The sequence below is a fragment of the Gadus morhua genome, chromosome 6, assembly GCF_902167405.1.
Source record: "Gadus morhua chromosome 6, gadMor3.0, whole genome shotgun sequence".
NCBI classification, from domain to species: Eukaryota; Metazoa; Chordata; class Actinopteri; order Gadiformes; family Gadidae; genus Gadus; species Gadus morhua.
Genome location: NC_044053.1, coordinates 10,187,508 through 10,208,269, shown reverse-complemented (window position 1 = coordinate 10,208,269; position 20,762 = coordinate 10,187,508). Strand labels below are relative to the sequence as shown.

General features: G+C 43.5%; 3 protein-coding genes and 2 non-coding genes across 6 annotated transcripts in view; 3 read left to right on the top strand and 2 right to left on the bottom strand.

Moving 5' to 3' along the window:
* Positions 1-8: 8 nt before the first annotated feature.
* trmt2a (tRNA methyltransferase 2A) lies at positions 9-6,210 on the bottom strand. Its single transcript, XM_030358295.1, is given in 15 exon segments — positions 9-357; positions 360-388; positions 550-646; positions 788-906; positions 1,168-1,247; positions 1,340-1,440; positions 2,104-2,243; positions 2,691-2,806; positions 2,999-3,113; positions 3,518-3,699; positions 4,382-4,452; positions 4,455-4,489; positions 4,837-4,995; positions 5,028-5,499; positions 6,105-6,210. Coding segments are annotated over 14 exon segments (1,839 nt in total). The 5' UTR covers positions 5,471-5,499; positions 6,105-6,210; the 3' UTR covers positions 9-205.
* A 459-nt stretch (positions 6,211-6,669) lies between these two features.
* ranbp1 (RAN binding protein 1) lies at positions 6,670-12,259 on the top strand. Its single transcript, XM_030358293.1, has 6 exons — positions 6,670-6,805; positions 8,162-8,292; positions 8,799-8,956; positions 9,289-9,417; positions 10,291-10,362; positions 11,018-12,259. Exons 1-6 carry the CDS (start codon positions 6,791-6,793, stop codon positions 11,143-11,145), a joined length of 633 nt encoding a protein of 210 aa, XP_030214153.1. The 5' UTR covers positions 6,670-6,790; the 3' UTR covers positions 11,146-12,259.
* On the top strand, positions 9,691-9,819 carry LOC115546187 (small nucleolar RNA SNORA77). Its single transcript, XR_003977215.1, has one exon. It is a non-coding gene; the product is annotated as a small nucleolar RNA SNORA77 (small nucleolar RNA).
* Positions 10,612-10,738, top strand: LOC115546188 (small nucleolar RNA SNORA77). Its single transcript, XR_003977216.1, has one exon. It is a non-coding gene; the product is annotated as a small nucleolar RNA SNORA77 (small nucleolar RNA).
* A 3,090-nt stretch (positions 12,260-15,349) lies between the features above and the next one.
* Positions 15,350-20,762, bottom strand: part of zdhhc8b (zDHHC palmitoyltransferase 8b) — a 44,367-nt gene continuing 38,954 nt past the window's right edge. The window contains exons 7-11 of one of the 2 annotated variants that reach the window (XM_030358286.1): positions 20,456-20,588; positions 19,257-19,362; positions 18,120-18,226; positions 16,744-17,858; positions 15,350-15,969 (exon numbers count right to left, since the gene is read on the bottom strand). In XM_030358286.1, coding sequence (XP_030214146.1) covers positions 15,822-15,969; positions 16,744-17,858; positions 18,120-18,226; positions 19,257-19,362; positions 20,456-20,588 — 1,609 coding nt within the window. In that variant the 3' untranslated portion in view covers positions 15,350-15,821. Of the gene's footprint in view, positions 15,970-16,197; positions 16,328-16,743; positions 17,859-18,119; positions 18,227-19,256; positions 19,363-20,455; positions 20,589-20,762 lie in introns of those variants that run through there. The other variant, XM_030358287.1, reaches the window with a different exon arrangement.

Below are 20,762 nucleotides of genomic sequence, written 5' to 3'. Positions count from 1 at the left end.
CAAACAACTTTTGACAAAACCAGGTTGTTTTTAATTAAAATAAAAAAACATTTCCAACAAACGTAAATTTCTTCATCACAAACAAATAAAGGCGAATTAAGAAGAGTAGGTATGTGTCCTGCAAGTTATCTATAGCCGTATGATTACAGTATTAGCAGTGTGCATTGGTTATCTAGAAAAGCCATGTCGATGCCATCCACTTATGCTATTGGGCCTTGGCCACAGCCTCTTCCTGCTTGTCTGCAGCATTTCTGGGAGCTGTTAGTCCAGCCTCTCCCAGCAGCAGAACCATCTCCATGTGGACGGTCTGAGGGAAGAGGTCCACGGCCATGCAGCGCACAGGCCTGAAAGGTGCTCGCGCACCCGGTTGGATGGTGCTCTGCACAGACTGGAGAAGCAGTGGTTATAATGGCATCCGTGTAGAAATGTTCTCAAAAATTGGATGTTATTGGATTACAGATAGTTCTGAGATTGGGTAAGAGCCCTTTTTATGTAAGCAGTTTTATATTATTTTTTTTATGAATGGGACCGTGAGAGGGTCAAACTCACTCAATGAAGTTTGCCATGGCGGCCTTGGCATTGCAGGACACGTACACCAGCCTCTTGAGGTGTTCGGCTCTCCGGATGGCCAGCACAACTTTAGAGTCTTCAGGAAAAAAAATAACATTACTAGTCTTGACCCAATAGGTGACAATTTCATCCACTCAATTAACCACTAAAAATGAAAGGAACATTTCTCATTAGGTGAAAAGATATGTTTTAAGTGGGTTCAACTCATGCCACATACGTAAGCCGGCTCTGGGCGTGGTCGACGATTGCGTGGTAACGTTGGGCGACACCAGAGCATTTGAGGATTTTGGGGAACAAGTTCCTCTGCCTTTCCACACGTGGAACTCCACATTGGTCCAGACCTGAGACAAACAGAGAACCACAGAAACCAATCATCCAGGAGTCAAAAAACAATCCGCATGTTAGAGCTAAATTAAAGTAGGCTTAATATGCTGCGTCGTTAACAATGAAAATATACAGCTCTGGCAAAAGGATAACTACAAAACAAAAAAATAATAAATAACCTTGTGGTTATAAGGTATAGCAAAGGCTTGTAACACAAATAACCATAGCGTAAACCTCAACCACATTTGAAGCAATGTCTTCAAGCCAGTGTCCGTACCATTGAGCTTAGCGTTGTGTTTAGCGTCTTCCACAGCCTCTTTGCACATCTCGATACCAATCACCTTCTTGACCCTCTGGAGACGTTAAAGACATGATTCAAATGTACATGGTCAAATGTAGAGCACCCGTCCAATGGTTTGGTGTTAATGAACACGTTAAAGGGTACCTTTGCCAGGGACAGGCCGATGGTCCCGGTGCCGCAGCAGACATCCAGCACCGTGCTGTCCTGGTCCAGCTGTGCCCACTCCCCCACTTTTGAGTAGAGCACTCCGCCCCTGCTGTGTTAACCTGGCACACACACACACACACACACACTCTTACACACTAGCCCTCCTGGCCGGGCTGGCCCAACTTTAAAGGCTTTTTTCTTTCTTCTTTATTTCTCACTGATTTACATGTCGATTTAAACAAAGCAACCAAAACCTTTGGTATCATTAAAAGGTATCAGCGATGTTGGGTAACGTCACTTCTGTTGGTATTTGAAGCGAGGTCCCAAAACAAACAGAGCCAGCTCTCCCAGCTCGCTCCCTTCCGTGTTTCGTGCGGCCAGTAAAAATGATCATGAACACCCAACCCTCGTCGGTGATTGGTTTGAAGACTATATTTTGGTTTTGCGTGGTTGGTAGTACCATTTGTTTTTGTGTACGATCTCGGAGCATAGGCTGCCTACAGAGACGCGTTTTTTTGATGGCCTGCTTATTGGGCGGGCAGCTAGCGGATCGTGAGGAAAGATCAGGTGAATGTGATCATTTATGTTTCGGCCTAGAATCGCTGATACAACCTTTAATGAGCAGGGAGGGGTTACGGCTTCTTGCTCAGGGGTGCCTACAGGTAGAATGAACAATGGGTTTGACCTCTGAACATTTCGGCTGGGAGTCCAGCCCCCCATCGGCTACACAACCTTGCATCAACGTGATGGTATGCATGTACGTGAAAGTCTGTTGGTGTGGCGATCTACCTGGAAGAAGGATTGAGGAGATATCCGGAACTTCAGCCCTAGGAGTTCTTCCTGGATGGAACTCTCTCCGTCCACCAGCTCACAGGGGCTGTCCTCTGGTTTGGGGGCGGTCCTTTCGACAGAGAAGGGGTCATGGGAGGCTGGATGATGAGAACTGAACGCCCCAACTGTGAGCTTCCCTTTAAATGTTAATAAAAAGGCATCGGCCCGTGAAAGTCAATACGCTGATAAAACTAATCATGAAAATGTTGTAATGTTATTCTTAGATCTGTGAATGTGTGATGAAGATCTGAAAAGGGGGAATCTTAATCCTATGTGGGAAATCTGATTGACACAGGTAGGCAATTAGTTTAATTATTAATCTGTTAAATTATTCTTTTGCACTGATGGAGACTGCTACAAAAGCATCCCAATAGTAAGAAAAGTGCAATGGACAACACACAAGGCCTGGCAATGTCTTAACAAGTAATGTCCCAGCTTCCTTCCTTGCTTTACACACAATTACTTAATGGCAAGTACTCATACAGTAATAATATTGGTACAGTGGTTCATTTCTGACCTTTGACCTTCTCTGACAAAGTAAAGGGAGGTCACCCCGCTGTCTGCCCCCTCTCCTTCTGTGAAGAACTTCCTCAATGAGTTCTTTAGGGCGTCCAGCTCCTCCTCTGCAAGTTTCTGTAGAAATCCACAAAGAGGGGAGAGATTGAGAAAAAAAACAGCTGCCAATATTTTTGGCATTTTTGGTTTAAGCATCACATTTACTTGAAACCACGTCTAACTGAACAGACGAGACCTCACCACAAATCTCATATTTAAATTGATGGTTTTGCATTTGGTTTCTAAACCAAAAAGGGGTAGTTTGAGCACCTGCGGGTTGAAGTAGATCATGGCCATAGCCTGCTTGGTCCTGCTGGTGCGCACTGTGAGCTGCTTCCAGTGGCCGTCGTACGTCTCAGGACTGTACGTAGAGTACTCGGTGGTCCTGTGCGGGAAAACGGATCACGCATCAAAACGTACGTTCATACTCATGTTTTTAGAAGATTTGCATTCAAGTCTGAACATAACGGGCAGTAGTGATGACATTTTTATTATTTAGATCTATACTACTTTAGACACAAGTCCAGAACACACCATGTGTAATGTAGCATGTGCGGACAATAATGTTTACCTTAGCTCTCGCTATGGTTTCCTTTTACCTTTCTACTACTCATCAACATCCATTTTTTATACATTTCTGCATATTGTCATACCACTACGCTGTTTTAATGTTATAACTGTACCGTTCTTCTGCGGTGACACCAAAATTTCCCATCTTGGATTAATCCATTACTGATCTTATTTTATTGATAATAACAGAGGACAACATTGCGCGTAAACCATGGCTACCTGATGAACTTCTGGAAGGCAGCAACCACTCTCTTGGCCTCGGCAGAGACGTGGGTGGTCTCGGCTGGCCCCACCACGGCGCAGGAGCCCCCCTTGTACTTCCCCAGGCGGAACCCGACAGTCTTGTCCTCGCCGTCTGCGCCCATCGAGATCAGGAACTCGCACTTGTTTCTGTATTCCGTCTGCAAGCGCACAAAAAGCAGAACACGGCTTTGGATGGGATTTATGTGGGGCTTGAGATGAAGAAGGGATTCATAGCGGAAATAAACATAAATATGCAAGGGATTATACTACAATAGTATGCTGTAGTGTAGTAGTACGCTGCGTCGCTGTAGTACTGGAGCAATGGCGGTCATCATTGCGTGAATGAACCGTGACCGACCCCTCCGCCTCGTGTTGGTGTACTGCGTCACCCTGAAGAGGTGTAATGCCCGGCTCACTGTACGTTATCCCACTTATTACACGGATACTTACTAAAGATTTCCATCGTTTGAAACAATGTCAAAAGGAAATGTGTTTTATGTATTTTAAATCTAAATGTATTGCTGCCGCTAAAAAATATATATTTGGAAATAGTGATGAATGCCGTGATTGAAGGGTTCAGAATAGAGTATTCATCAACGCCATGTAAAAATTAAATAACATTATAGCAGACAGAAAATGTTCAGAAACAATTAAAAATTATAATTTCCATAATTGTAATCCATTTTTAGTCAGGTTGCCCATTGGTAGACAGCATACAGTGGGATTTGAGCCCAGAAATCTTTTTCTAGCAGGGAAACCCTTTAACCACTACTCCACGATCTTATGATAAAAATGATCCAAGATGCTTAAATGACTTGGTGCTCAGGGTAGTGAACGTACCAGTGAAGGAGATGGTTGAATGTCTTCCAGTGGGCAACACATGTTGTTATATTTTCCTTTCTGAGCAAAAGCCAGGGCGCCATGGCTTTGTTGGTGTTGCCGATCTCTCTAAAAGAAACAAGTGCAAAGTTAACCCGATGACATCAGGAGCCATAACGCAAGAAGAAGTCTGACACCTCATTAATATTCTAGTTAAGCTCCTGAATCGTCCAATGCTACAAGTTAGTTTACAATTTCTATAACCACGAATAAACAACATGGCTTACGTCAGGTACTTTAAATGATCTTCCTTGACCGTAACAAAAACAAAAAGCAGGCATCGTGTTAACTTCTTGCTCAAGGATGCAAAGTCATTGGCAATCAAACCAAGAACTTTTAAAAACTGGGGACAATATCGAGTGCACCCTTGTAGCGCTAGTCTCTTTGTTCCCAAGCTACCACTCAGCAGCTCTTACTTGGCCAGCCTCTGCAGAACGCCCTCCACCTCCTGCTGTTTGCGCCGTAGCTGCTCCTCATAGGGCACCTTCCACAAAGGAGTCACCACGTTGGCTATCTGGACACTGAAGGGCTCGCTGTCCTCCTCCACGTCCTGTCTCTTGGCGGCTGGTCCACCTCTGGAGCTCTGCCCGCCCTCCTCTCCAAACGCCCCTCCTCCTGTTGCTGCTTCCTCTTCCTTTGGATGGGGTCGGCCTTGGGCTTGGCCAGTCGGACACTGAGCACCTGGCCCTTCCAGAGCATGCCGTGGACCATCTTCATGGCCTTGTCGCGCTCCTCCTCGTTCATGAAGGTGACGAAGGCAAACGTCTGCCTGCCAAACAGCTTGATCTTGTGCGGGCTGAGGCCGTGCCTTGACAGGAACTTCTTGAGGTCGTTGAAGCCCACAAACTTAGGCAGGTTCTGGATCTCCACCTTGTAGATCTCGGAGGTGAAGAGCTCATCTTTGATGTAGTTGTACAAGCTGGGTTCTGAGTCAGACTTGCCAACCTCTGCTTGTTTGGTCTCTGGGTTTTCGATGGTGGTCGCGGAGTCTTCTGTGGGGTCATCAGATGGTTCCATGATTTTTGGTGCTGCTGGTGGTGGCTCAACCATGGGGTTCTATCAACAACCGCTATTTGGATCTGTAAAGGGCAGAGTAGCCAGTTAGCCTCAGTTCTGATGTGTATCTTAACTGATTTTCAACCGTATAACTACGTTTTTAGATTTAGGGGTGGTGGCAATTACATCAGAATATTTCATCCGAAGTGATCTGTGTTGCCATAAGCGAGATATATAAAACAAATATACCACCATCATATCTCGTATATGACATCACCAACTATAAATAACAGCGACGGAATTAATGAGTTCGGCAAGTATTAACCAAATGATAACGTTGGAAAGTTACAATGATTCCCATCCCTAACGTTATATCAAATGCATAGAAACAAGAGCCAAAAATCTTCGGAGGAAAATAGGGACACCTTTTTACGAAGTATTATTTAATTTATAGTTACAGGAGTGCAACAGCATTTTTATTGGTCAGCTATGGTCTAGAAATAGAGGTAAGTACCTATATTTATGTAAAGTAACAGTAGGCTAAGCCCAATAACTACTAGATAAGTTCTGGCTGAAGTGTCTGTAGTTAACACAAACTATTCAAATGGTCTCAACAGACGGATTTCACGTGAGGAGGCATGCAAGCCTTCTGCAGAAATGGTTTGATTTATAAACCCATGTTGCCTACCTTTTCAATAGCGACCACAGGGCGCTGCCATGTTACTTTATCCACGTGCAGCAGTGGACTCTGACGCAGACGTGGATCTATCTTCTGTAACCCACTCCCCTTTGTTGCCGTTGTCCCCAAATAAAGAGAGTAAATAATAAAGAGATACAGTGGTATAATCGTTGTCACAAATGTTGTAATAGTTCAATAAAATAAACAATCGTGGCGTTGATTATATTGCAAAACTTGTAAAAGACATAGAAACATATATCATAATAAAATCAAAACACAAACATGAAATAACAAACAGGACACCAATAATTAATTATTATGTATTTAGAAATAAAAAACCCTGCGACTACACAATTCTGCTGGCATTATGTTTTACTTACCACAACATATATTTACATAAATCAGCAAATAATGTTCAGAAATAAGATCGATAAAGGCATGTTTAGAATCCATCATCCAGATTTTTTTTTAAATATTAATGTTGTTTTTAATATCGAATATGTATTACTTCATATACATTTTATTTAATATAAACTATTATTGACTAAACTAATCGCCTGCCGGAATGTGGGCGCGGGCAAGCATAGGGAATTCGGCGCGCGAAACCGACAGCAGGAAGGAACACAGGACTCGACGGCGACGTAAGCACTGAGTCTATCTAACTTAATCCATAATCGACAAACATCTACATTAATATGGCAGATCCCAAGGTGAGTTTGCGTCTCCTAGATAGTGTTAAGTGTTATGGCAATATATACATTAGCATTTTTTATGGACAAAGGTGTGTTTAGCCTCGTTCGTCAAAGTTGGAAAGGGAGGCTACAACCAAAAATGCCGGCAAAGATTTGCCGTTTCGTAATAAACAACATAAATTGAATCATGTGGAAGGATTTCAAGCAGGACATCGTATTTCAAAGATGTATATATTATTGTTACGTGCATAAATGCAGACTGTTGATAGGTTTGCCGCCCGTTATAGAGTTGGGCATCTTATAAATGAACACGGTAGACTGCATGCTTGCAATAGCCATTGAAGAGTTACCATCTCCCTTTAAACGTCGAAAGGCGTAACATTAATGAGATGATCGACTGAGTCGATTCTATCCATGCTATGGTATTAGCATTTAACCGAAGTAATGCAGAAGTAAACGCTTGCCAGGTGCTTTGCCTTTGTCTCCCCACCCTGTTAGTAGTTGCTACATGGATTGCTAACGCTAGCTTAACTGGCTACTTTCCTCAAATGCATTCAGTCATGGTGAGCTAAGAATGAAGAGAGGTGTGCCAGCAACCTAAGTGGCATTGCAGTATAGCTGAAGTGAATATGACGATCTTGACAAATATGGCTAAGAAATGGTTGTCATAGGCAGGCTCGCTTAGTTGAACTGAATTACAACACTTGCTACTAGATGGCTAATGCTAGCCGTGAGGGGCCCAATGGCATTTTGCTAGTATGCCACTGAAGTTGAAATAATCCGTCGCAAGTTTGCAGGAACCTTTTTTATTTTAGACAAATAACCATCCTGGTACATCCCGTGGGCTTATCTAGATCGTGATTGGCCCGAATACGCAATTGTAGGTAGCAAACTAGCGACATATTTACATCTACTCGTTGCTCTAACGTTAGCGGATTCATAAGTATTTGGGGAAACTCAAAGCCCACCCTTTTGTTTCCAGTTAACTCAAAGATAAAACAATTTCTCTACATTCACCGCAAGTGCAATTATTAAACGGATACATTAAACTGATCTCGCCCATAAAGACAGAAACCAACTAAACCAATATAGTTTTCTAAATTTATTTCCATACCATGCTATCAACTTTTTTTTTTGTTTTTTCAAGTGTATGCTTGTTGTGCATTTGCAATCGCAAAATCTTTCCGCACATGAAGTTGCTTGGCTCAGCAGCAGCAATGTTCAACAGGTTCCCATAACAAAAGCCCAAACTAACAAGCATGAGCTCTTAAATCCCTCCATTTGCCAGCGTTTAGATGACACGCCCTCTATTTCGACCAACGTTCCCAGACTTTTATGTACATGATCACGTGATGATGATGATTATCTTTACAGGACGCACAAGAAGAACATGATCCAGACACTGCAGAAGACTCCAACCATGACCCCCAATTTGAGCCCATCGTCTCCCTCCCTGAGCAGGAGGTGAAGACACTAGAGGAGGATGAGGAGGAGCTTTTCAAAATGTAAGCATCCCCAAAAAATCCTTTACATACAAACGTAGTCGTTAAAAGTGTATCCAAGAGCTAAAGAGTTGGATATACCAAATCATTCCAATTTTAGAAGTGATCTGCTGATACTAGCCTAAAATGAGACCTCAAGCATTGGTGGCAGGGTTTTATACTTATATCTCACCCAACCTACTTTCAGCTGTATTATATATATTATATTTGTACTAGTAGTCTTTTGATGTCACATAATTGATGAGGACAAAATGTAATTTGGCATAATTCATAATCAATAAAGTAAGTATATGGCCTTGCATTTATGCATAAAAAGTAACTACTACTACTAGTTCATCCAAAGTGACAAGTGAGACTGCAAAAAAGGTTAAGTGCTGAATCCAAATTGGAGTAACGCTGCTAAGGCAGGTTTGTAAAGAACTAGACAAGAGCACAGACTATCAAATGCATGCTCAGTGGAAGGAAACCATTCAAGCGTCTCTCTTGCCTGTTTCCTTCTCCCCCTCCAGGCGGGCCAAGCTCTACCGCTTCTCCTCTGACAACGACCCCCCAGAGTGGAAGGAGAGGGGAACCGGGGACGTGAAGCTGCTGAAACACAAAGAGAAGGGCACCATTCGCTTGCTCATGAGGAGAGACCGGACCTTGAAGATCTGCGCTAATCACCAGAGTGAGCAATTCCATTGATCAATAATAAGAGCCCAAGTGGTCGCTGATGCTTGTTGTAGGTTTCGTGTGCTAACTATGAAAAGAATAGGAGGCTCCATAACGGTTTAATAAAGACATAAATTCCTGTGCAACACTTAACCCATATAAGACTAAATCAATTTCAAATGAGTATATTAAGCTTTGGGTAAGTAGCTTTCTTTGTTGAGCAATTATCTTTCACTGTTACATTGGTACTCTCAGAAGGTAATCTATAATTGATCGAATATAATGGTTGTTGTACATCTCTCTGTAGCATGCTCGGCATTAATCAGACCCCTCTCCTCTGCGTCTCAGTTACTACGATGATGGAGCTGAAGCCCAACGCTGGCAGTGACAGAGCCTGGGTATGGAACACACTAGCAGACTTTGCAGACGAAAGCCCAAAGCCTGAACTTTTGGCGATACGTTTTCTCAATGCAGAAAGTGAGTATTGGTGCATTCTGGCTTCTTTTGTCTATTTTCTCTGCTCCAAGTGCTGGTGTCTGGATTTAATTAAAAGCCACAGAACGATTTATGGTCAAATTGGAAGATATAGCAATGGCATCTAGTTTAATATGTAGCAAACGTGCTAGTTTTAACTGGCAAAATATTGGAGTAAATGTTGGCTAACATTTTCTTTTTCAGATAAAAAATAAATTTTCAAACTATACAGATGAATGGTGCAGTTATAGTTGAACCTCCGTCAAAGCTTAACATGCAGACAATACTCTGTTCTTTACTGTCACTCCAGTCTAGAACTTTTTATGTCTGCTATATTATCGTCAGAATATATCAACTACTGGCTTTTTCTGAAAAGCAGGTGCTGATATGTTCTGCAACAAAAAATCACAGACCCCCCTCTCCATACCGGCCACGAGTTAGCATCTACTGCTGTCTGAGTAGTGCCCATAAACATGTAGATGTGAACCTCAAGGCTCCGTTCACTGGCTGCAAGCGAACATCTCAGTTCCACAGGCATTGGTGTTGCTGCTCATCCTATTCCCTGTGTGACGTGGTTGATGTAGTGCGCTGCAGTGTCAAATTTATATCTATCTAATCGTAAACAATGGTTGACCTCAGAACTGTTCTGCTGAAGGGAAACTATGGTATAAGATGCACTATCTACCATACAGCTGCAGCCCTCACTTAAGTTAAACAATCGTGTATAAAAAAATATACAGATGGCTTTTATCTCTCAAATAAATTGTATTTTGAAACAAAAAGTCTCAGAATTCAGATATGTCCGCATAATGTTTCATTATGCATATTTAACTTAATTAACTCGTACATTTTGAGTAACCCTGATTCTTTTCTCAGATGCCCAGAAATTTAAGGTGAAGTTTGACGAGTGCAAGGAGGAGGTCAGAAAATCGACTGAGGAGGATTCAGGTATGTAACAAAAATATACAATGAGGTGGTTTGACTATAGCCCGGTAAACATGGCTTGGTCTCTCGCTAAGTCTCTACGGTCATAATGAATTGTTCCAGAGGCATCTCTACAAATATCGGTCGTAATGCAAGAAATTGATACTAATAACAAACTGCAAAGATGCCGTTTGTGCACTTGTAGTGAGAGCCATCTTTGCTGCCATACCTGTGATGTATATTTAAGGGGTGTTGCCAGAACTCAATGAACATGCAGACAATACTCTGTTCTTTACTGTCACTCCAGTCTGGAACTTTTTGTGTCTGCTAGATAAATGTCAGAATATATCCACTACTGGCTTTTTCTGAAAAGCTGGATCGGCTATGTTCTGCCACATGTTTTTGAAGTCATTCCCTACCGCAGTCTACATAGATTGGGCAAGACATTTCTCTCACACAATAACATTTCTAAAGAATGCATTCAATGATAGCATTACGTAATGGACGATGCAAGCTTGCGAGTGCGATAAACTACAAGCCACGGTTCTGGGTTCGATCTCCAATGTCCACAGCCTTACCTGAAGGCTTCCTTGAGCGAGATGCTCAGCCCTACTGTGGGCTTAGAATATCATGTCTCAAATTCAACATGACAACTTCTTCTGGTCCTTCTCTACCACAGATGATGAGACCACAAAGAAAGTTGCAGAGAAACTGGAGGAGCTCTCTGTAAAGGAAGACAAGACGGTGGAGGAGAAGGACCAAGTAGAGGAGAAGAAAGAAGACGTGAAGGCGGAGGAGAAGAAATGAGAGAATTACGAACTTGCTTTGCAGATCCTATTTTTCAGTTTCCCCCCCACCCCCTTTTTTCTACAATAGACTGTATTGAACTGAATTTGGACACTTGCATTTTTGAATTATTTTTAAGTGGGTTTTTTCCCTCCTTCTCGGGGCCTCCTAAAATGGAGGTCGGAGCGACTCATCCCAAACTAAAAGCGGCAAAATGTAATCATCTCTTTTGCTCCCAGTTCTGTTTTTCTTGCACCATGGAACGTCTCCATCTTCCATTCTATTCATCACCAATGATCTCTTCAGACAAACTGATTTGAGGCTTGTGATGTCTAGTATTCCCACATTGGGGTATCGTTTTTTTTGTTTTAATTTTGTCATTCGGCAGCAGTTAGTTTTTGTAGGAAGAGAGGTTGACGGCCTGCTCGGTTGGAAGAGGTCGAAACGGACTCGGATCGTGTCTGTCTGAAACTCCACCGTTTAGCCAACAGAATTGCCTTGTAGGAAGTCTGTATCTTCCTAGGGGTTAGCCCACGCCAGTGGGTTACTCTGGATAGAGCAGAAAGGATCCACTCCCAAGGGTTGAGATTCAGGATGTATGCTGTGAAATGCAGTCCCTCCACTGACATGGTTGACCATTTTATCACACAAAACTTAATCGCACGCCTAATTAATTTGTTACATTTACAGAATCAAAAGCCAACGGTTATTCCGATTTTGTTGTCTGCTGAACATCCTAAGCGGGGGCCAGTAGTCTGTGTGTGTAGTCCATAACATTCCCTCAGATTTAAAGCATGTAGATTATGTAAAATAGAAGAGTGGGACTATGCCCTATCAGATGTGTGTGCTCATTACCATATCAGTAACCTGGTAATTGTTTATTTTTTTTTATTACACCCCTTGCCTCGAAGTGCATCTAATTGCCAGTGCATCTGTAAATACCTGTGTATATGGATGGAATGTTGCTGTTCAGTTGCACTCAAATGGTTTGAAATATTTCCTCCACCTTCAAATAAAATCTCTAAGACCATGCTTGCTGTAGTGAAAATCTCCCACCATCTTAAGTACTGAGAGGTTGTAATGTAAGATGACATGGATGTATGGTTATTAAAACTGTTTAAAACCATTAAGTCTACTTGAAGAGTACCCAACTGTGTTTGATATCATGTTTTTTGGGTACAGCGGCAGTTACTCAATTGGCCTTTTAATCTTCACCACTAGGTGTTTTATTTCATGATTTTCTTTGGGTAAATTATGAACTCTGTCCTCAGATTTTCTTGATGTTTTGGTTATGGCTGCAGAGGTGAAACGGCTGCACTATGTAACAGTCCACTGCGCAAACTGTTTGGATCAACATTTCCACGATCTAAAAATAACCCATATTAAGGATGGATGTAATTGATCAAAAAGCAAGGCTGCAGTATGTTAATTAGAGTAGGTAAGAGATAAATTAGTCCGTAAGGCATTGGAGTTTTCAGCAGTTATGGCTTCACAAATTTATTTAATGGGGTTTAATTGAATAAGGCTCAGGCACAACTTAAATTGTATGGGACAAATGTTAAATTACATTACATGTACTTGAAACATACAACTTTTTCAAGTCACAAGTGTACCCCTACATTTTTTGCTGCTCAAGTTAATTAAAGATAACGGCATCAAAAGGACAAGTATAACAGGGACGAGATCATTCATAAACACCTGATAAATAAAGCAGTTGAGCTGCATCAACAACATTGGAGGTGTGGTTAACTGAAAATACTGCCACTTTTGCAAGGTATGCCAATGTATGATTATGAGAAATGTTAGAAAATAGTCAAACGGCACATATCCTGAACCCAAACCTGGCTCTAAAATCGCACTATCCTCAAAATATAAAATAATCAAAATAAATATGTATGTATATAATTAAGGTGAACAATTACAATAAAAATACTAATCAATGGGATGGGGAATATTTTATTCAAAGACTTTAAAATTCATAATAAACACCTTGTAAGTTGCTGAGTGCAGGGCTTTTTTCTATCAATAGAAAAAAAATATTCATAAGTTCATAAGATATTTATCCCTTTCAATAAAAAGTTAGAAGCCACTGCCCTATTGGGTTAAAAATATATATTTTTCGAGCAATTTGATTAGCTTACAAAATTATTTTAACTGATTTATCTGATCTGATTGGCTTAAATATTTATTTTTGTGCGTTCTGATTTGCCTTAAAAATATTATATCTAAGCGATTTGATTAGCTTAAAGATAAATATTATTTTTAGCGATCTGATTGGCTTAAAAACAAATAATATTTTGAGTGATCTGATTGGCTTTAAAACATATCTTTTTGAGCGATCTGATTGGCTTAAAAATATTCTTTTTTTTCGAGCGATGTGACTGGCCTAAAAATAAATATTATTTTGCGAGCAATCTGATTTGCTTAAAAAAAAATATTTTTGCGAGTAATCTTATTTACTTAAAAGAATTCTTAGCGATCCGATCAGTTTACAAATAAATATTATTTAGAGCGATCTGATTGGCTTAAAAATATATATTCCTTCAGCTATCTGCTTGCAGGACTTGCAACTGCTTGCAGCAGGACCTAATTAAAGACCTAATAACTTCCTCTAATATGATGGCATAATCTTTAAATGTTCATTCAAAGCTTGCGTGGAGAAGATATCAATGGCTATGGTTACTTTGGATTAAAGTTTCTGTCATAAAACAAAAAGACAACACAGAGAGAAAACTTTCAAGCGGGATTTTATCAGTTTTTTTTTCTTCTGACAAAGAGAAAAATAAAATAAAATATGTACCTATCAAATCCTTTATATAATCAGCTTCACAGCAAGATCCCATGTCGGCAATCCCTTAAGGGGTCGGGGCTTGTAATACAATTTTTTCGCTGTACCAGACAGCCACTGTAAGTTAAAGTTAAATTTAGATTTAGCCGGCCACGCCTCCTAAGGTGAGAGGACTGGGAGGAGGAGCCATTCTTGGCACTGAATACTCAAGGCAGCTTCATTATTGAAAATAGTTAACATCTAAACTGGACATTATCTCTCTGTGAATACATTTCTTCATTATACAACTATATTTTACACTGCAAGATACAACAAGCTTTATATATATATGTATATATATACACGTATATAAATACATATATGTATATACAAATATATATATATATATATATATATATATATATATATATATATATATATATATATATATATATATATATATTTATTTATTATATATATATGTATTTATTTACATGTGATTTTTTTATCTTTTCATTTAGTAACTTGTATATTCGGTGAAGTTATAAATTATCAAAATAAAATTGTCCACTCAAAATAAGAACAGCCAATCCAAGCTTTAGTATCTGTATAAAAGATGTATCAAACATATTTGAGGTTGGCTATATAAAAAAAGTAAATACACCAAATAAAACTACAAAATAATTAATGGCTGACCACCTTCATTTCAATATAATGAAAATGGCTTCTCTCTCTTGCTTTCTCTGCACTATTCTTACTCCTATTTTTTTTTTAACAGAAACTCAATGGCACTCCACAGAAGTTTCTAGAAAAAGGGACTGAGTGGTGTCACTAGAAAAGGTGCCCTCATGTTGTGTGAGGATGGAAAGAACCTTCATCCACGAGGTATTCAGATGATCTTGGACTAAAACTAAGCACTTGTATGGCTAATGTTGAAATCAAGTCAAAATCTATCACTAAAGAACGTACTATAAGTACAGCTTCCACCATCGACGCACAGGAAAATATTCAAGCACCACTCTCTTTTAAACTGGTCCAGGCCTCGTAGCTCTGCAGCCCTTGAAGTCGTGGCTATGTCTGTGGTTTTAACACTCACAGTAGATTGTAGAAAGTTGGTAAGGGTATTTCTAGCGATTATAGTCCACACCGAAACATATCTTTCGTCAGCTATGGACATTGTAATTGTTTCCTGTAAGAACAAGCATTAAACATGATTGTTAGATGATTTTCAATTCCTGGCATGGAAGTAAAGTCTTTTTCATGGTTAGTTGAATTCCCTCCCCCCGCGCCCCCTAGCTTCCTGTGTGAATATCCTGTCTACCGGGTGCTGAATTAACACTCAGCGGTTCTACGGCCTCTAAAATCCAATGTGTAAAGGAATGATTGGAAAAGGGTTTTTATGTGAAGCACCAATGACTTTTTGAGGTCAGTTCATTTGATAGAAGACCATTCGTCTTCACACAGATGAGATGAATGATCCATGTTAAGATAACATGGTGTGTGTGTGTGTGTGTGTGTGTGTGTGTGTGTGTGTGTGTGTGTGTGTGTGTGTGTGTGTGTGTGTGTGTGTGTCGGGATGTAAGGGCAACAGAGCTGGACGTTCAAGTTAATGAGCCACAAAACATAAGGACACAGTACTCCATACAGCACACAGCAGTACTCATGAACAATCCCATGCCCTTGCAGCACAAACGCAACCAAGCAATTTGCTAGAGCAGAGCAGCAGAGGTCCTCGGATCTGATGAAACCTCCGAGCCAGTCCTACAATTGGTTGATCTCCAGAAGTTCAAAAAGGGACCACCAGATGTGGATCTGCCCTGGTCGTGTGTGTGGGTGTGTGGGTGTGTGTTTTTGTGTGTATGTAAGGCAGTCGGGTTGCCTTATGAAAACTGAATGTTTGGTTGTTGCCGTTGGGAGGGGCCTCTGACGGTCACACGGATATCTCGTAGGTCGTCCCGCCGACCCCGGTGACCTTTCGGACCCCCTTGTGTGCGTGGCGACCGGGACTCGGGGGAGGGGGCTGGGAGATGGCGTGGCAGTCCATTTGGCCGTTCATCTTGCCCTGCATCATGGCCTCCCTGGATCAGGGAGAGAAAGGGGAGAGAGTGGGTTGCAAAGCGGAGCCAGCGAGCAGCGAATGGAGGTGTCCCACACGGCTTTCCACCAAGCCTCGTCCAACCGATGGGATGACAAACGGATAGCTGCAGATCTGGAGTGGCAGTCGCATGCGTTGCATGCGTCGCATGCGTGTTAGTGACCCAGCCGTCAGCACAGGCTGCGGTTATTGTACATGCGTGACAGGAAGGGGAGGAGGAAACGCAACGGTAAAGTAGAACGTAGAGACAATGAAAGTTATGGAAGACCATGAGGAAAAAGTGAAAAAGGCCAACTTAGGTTACAGAGGTGACAGTTGGTGTAACAATGGATACCCATCATCTATCAAAGATATGATGGATGATATGAGAGATGTTATGATAGATGTGAGATGAATAAAGAAAGAACATGCAAAAGGAAACATGGAACCCAACAACTTTATTCAATAGACAGAACATGGAGAAAATTATTACAAAAAGAATGTCGTTCTCTTTTCTTCTATGAAGGCAATCATTTAAACCAATTACACTGTATCATTGAGTTCACACACCAGACAGTATTTGAGCGTCACAGATCTTAAGTAACTTAACGAAATATTGTAGATATCACATAACGCAGACCTATTTACATGCTACATGTCGCCACACATCAGTTAGGACTACAACGATGCACTCTAGTGCCTGCGATGCCTGGCTCTGTCCAGCAGAGGGCGCAGGGCTTCCGACGGAGCCCCACATGGCGGACGTTAGGATTCATACCTTGGGCCCCCCAGGCGGGGCGAGTCCGTCCTCTCCAGCGCGCTGATGTAGGAGAGTTTCTGGTTGGTGTAAGAGGGGGACCGGGGCAGGGCGGGGGAACTGTGGGGGTGGTGGCCCGGGGAGCGGTACAGGCCCTCCTGAAAGGCGGGCCGGCCCTGGCTGCTGCTGGTGCTGCTGTGATCCGTGTGCAGGGAGCTGGAGGAAGTCCTCGGCGCGCGGCCCAGCGTCGCGTGACGCGACACGGGCGTTCGCTGGCCGTACAACCCCAGCCCCGCCCCCATCAAGTTGTCCCTGGAGCCCCCGTAGGCCGGGGGCGTGGGGCCCCTGGAGACGGAGGAGCCGCGGGGCCCGTCCGGGCAGCAGGCGCTGGCGGGCCCGTAGCCCCCGGGGCTGTCGAACGTGCCCGGGTCGTGGCCGTAGGCGGGGGTCTGCGGCCGCCCGTGGAGCACCTGCCGCTTCTCCCTCTCCTCCAGCTCCTTGCGCTCCTGGATGGAGGCCATGATGGTCTGGGAGAGGTTGTCGTAGCGCACCGGCGACGGCTCCCTCTCCCTGGAGAGGGGCGAGTGGCGGCCCATCCCCCGGGCCTGCATCACCGGGCTGTAGCCGGGCGCCGCCACCACCGGCTGATGCTGCTGCTGCTGCTGCTGCTGCTGCCTCTTCAGTTCGGGGCCCCGGATGTGGCACATTTTGGTGGGCAGGTAGGGTGAGTGGAAGCCCATGGAGGGCAGGCCTGGGTGGGCGGCCAACTCGGCGGCGATGGCGGCCGGGGAGACGCTGGGGTTGAGCAGGCTGTCGTAGGACAGGCTGCCGTTGCGGTTGGACAGCGGGCCGGGGGAGAAGACGCCCTTGTAGGGGCTGGATGAGAGCGTCTCGGGCTGCAGGGCCGGCAGCTGGCCCTTGGTGGCCCTCTGGTGGAGGTGGTGGGCCTGCTTCAGGGACAGGGTGTGGCTGCTGGCCGGGTAGGCGTCGAGCTGGAGGGGGGAGGACTGGAAGGTGCGGTGCAGGGGCGCGCTGCCGTACTCGGGGAGGTCCAGGTTGGGCTCCGAGCGGTAGTCGTGGGCGCGGACGCCCTCTTCCAAGATGGCGGGCGTCTTTGGGTCGTCGGGCATCACGATCTAAGAAGGAAGACGGTTAAATAACAGGAAACGTCACATAAATGACGTAACTCGAGTTAAAGAGGAGATGTTGAGAAAGGGAGATATTCCAGTGGGGGTAACAGCCACCTATTGTTTAAATCATCACCATTTTCACAATTAATTAGATATTCCTCACATATCTTAAAGTCCCTGTGATCAATGAATGTACCAACATATACGGTATTCTACAGTATTATTAACAGTCACAAATATAGGATTATGGTGGTGTTTGTGGCCTACCTTCTCTCCAGTGGCATGGTAGTGGACTTTAGGCATGGTGCCGAAGGAGGGACGGAATTTGTACATGGCTGGGGTGGAGGGGTGGATCTTCCCAGGCAGTGAACTCTCTGGAAAACAAAGAGTTTTTTTTGATAGTACGTTTATTATTGGTCGTCATCATGTGTATCAACATTTTAATTGAACATGGTCTTCTACAATATGGTATGTCCAGTTGAGCAAAAATAGCACATCTTTCTCGCAACTTGTTTAGTTAAAGTACAGCAGTCATAGATAAAAAAAAAATGAAAAGCAGAAACTAAAACATGAGGCGTGCTGTAGATTCTGAACCTGTCAATGACAACACACTTTTCCCCTGGACCTAGAGGGTTTGTATAATTTATCGATAACGTTTTGGCTGATAAGATTCTTCCAGTATGGTGGCAAACAATTCAGCACCGTCACAACTGCAGTATCCGTTACTGCCAGGAGGAGGCAGTAGCGTTGTGTGCAAAAGATAAAGACCCGAGATAAAACGATTAAACTCCCTGACATATTGCACCATGGGGAAACTACCTACGGAATTGAACCACAGGAGATTTATGCGTTTCATAATTACGCTACACTTGTTGTACGACACGAATACGACATTCTCTAAAGCGATCATTTCAGTGTCCTTTCCCTTAACACAAGACTTTGCCTGCTGCTAGTCGTAGCTCAGGTCATAGATCGGATTGTGCTTCCAATTCCCCTCTCTGTTATCGCTCTATTTGGCAGGGGGGGAACCTGGACAGCGATTCACGATGCAATTACCTCGCCTAGCTTTTCGAGCTAAACAATAGGAGCCACCTGGGTGCGTACTAGGGCCCAATCTTGGTTGCAAATCATACAATCCTCCGGGCCCGAAGTTTAAAGAGCTGTGCCGGCGGTGCAGGCCATCACATTCATCAGACTATACCCTGCTTTAACGCCAACACGCGGCCTGCTTCAATGTGGCTTTAGGACGGCAGTTTTGTGCAGCGTAGATGGAGAAAGAGGATGGACTGTTGATATATGACCCTGTGTGTGTGTGTGTGTGTGTGTGTGTGTGTGTGTGTGTGTGTGTGTGTGTGTGTGTGTGTGTGTGTGTGTGTGTGTGTGTGTGTGTGTGGCGGGGCTTACCTTCGGTGGCGGTGATCTGATTTTTCAGCTGGTTGTACCGGTCAGCCTTGGGGGGCAGAGGGGGCTGTGTGTCAGTCTCATCCAGGACATTTAGGCTGCTTTTGGACTGTGTTGGGCGGGCAGAGAGAGAGGGAGGCATGGGTGGAGGTGGAAAAGGGGAAAGGTGGGAGAAGTGTCAGAGTTAAAATGACGTCTACACATGTGAAACAAGAGTCAGTGGAGGAAGAAGAAAAAGTTCACAATTACATTTTTTGCTGGGGGGGGGGGGGGGGGGGGGGGGGGGGGGGGGGGGTAGCAGTGTTAAGATCCAGATAAACAATACAGTTCAACGCATTGATTTCTGCTACCGTTTTGTTTATTCTGAAACTAATCATCTACTGCCTCCTGGCGTGTATAATTGCAAGGGAAAATTTTGAAACTTTGATTCAAAGTCTGGAGCCGTGCTTTGTTCTTTTTGAAATAGATTGTTTATATTAGATCAATAAAAGGTTATTTAAACTGCAGCAACATCTAGGTACCGCAGAAGCAGGTATCCAGATTTAGAGTCTCATCCAACCACGTTAAAAAGCCAATGGAAGTGCAAAGCGCTCCATCTATATATTATATACACGTAGGAGGTAAACTCCTGCGGAGTGGAAACTGAGTCTTGCACTGAACAAGCTCCCTTGATGTCATAAGAGAGAACTGGATAAATACTACATTTTGCTTTCGGTATTAATAAAAGGATATGGCTGGTGTGATATGTTTTTCAGAAATATTATGAAAGTCAACGTTTTGTCAGATTTACAACTCCATCGGGTAGCAGTAGCAATTTTCATCACATCAATAAGTCCCGACCACAAGCCCTCTGCCTAAATCAACCCCTTTCGTATCACCCATCTACAGCACAGACATACATCTATGTCTACTGTATTCTTTCAACTACGAGGCTGACGGAGGGTTGTTTTGCTGCAAATGACAGGATAGGGTAGTGTATACTATAGTGGGACTCCCAGCCGAAAGGTTCCTGGTCTGAACCCCCGCCACACTCTTGAGCATCGTAACCTCATCACTGGCCTGGTCATTAATGCCACGCGTCTGAATTCCCTGCGAGCCAAGGGGGCTAAAAGCGTCTGCTAGACGACTCCAATAGTAATCATTCATGAGCTGCCGGCCCAGCGGATAAGAGAGGTCTGCGAAGGAGGAAGAGGGAGGCTCACCTTGGAGCTGATCACCGTGCTGTGAAGGCCGTTGTCGCTGACCTTGATGATGATCTGGCAGTCGGAGAGATCAGGCCGGAGGAAGGGGGGCTGTATCTTCACAGGGGGCTTTTTCCTGAGGTCCACCGTGTATCTGCAGGAGAAACGAGGTGGTTGGCTGAGGGAATACCTTGTTTACTCACAGCAAGCGGTGTAGGATGTTATCACGGCAAGGAATAATGACAGGTGCACCTTGACCAGAGGCATCGTCTGTGGTGCGGTGTACGTGGGGATAACAACCCCCATTGATTCATTCTCGTCAGTATAA

Bases quoted from the DNA above. Each gene is read 5' to 3' on its own strand.
- ranbp1 (XM_030358293.1), top strand. The intron at 9,418-10,290 runs GTGAGTATTGGT...TTCTTTTCTCAG, and splicing joins ACGTTTTCTCAATGCAGAAA to ATGCCCAGAAATTTAAGGTG. The intron at 10,363-11,017 runs GTATGTAACAAA...TCTCTACCACAG, and splicing joins ATCGACTGAGGAGGATTCAG to ATGATGAGACCACAAAGAAA.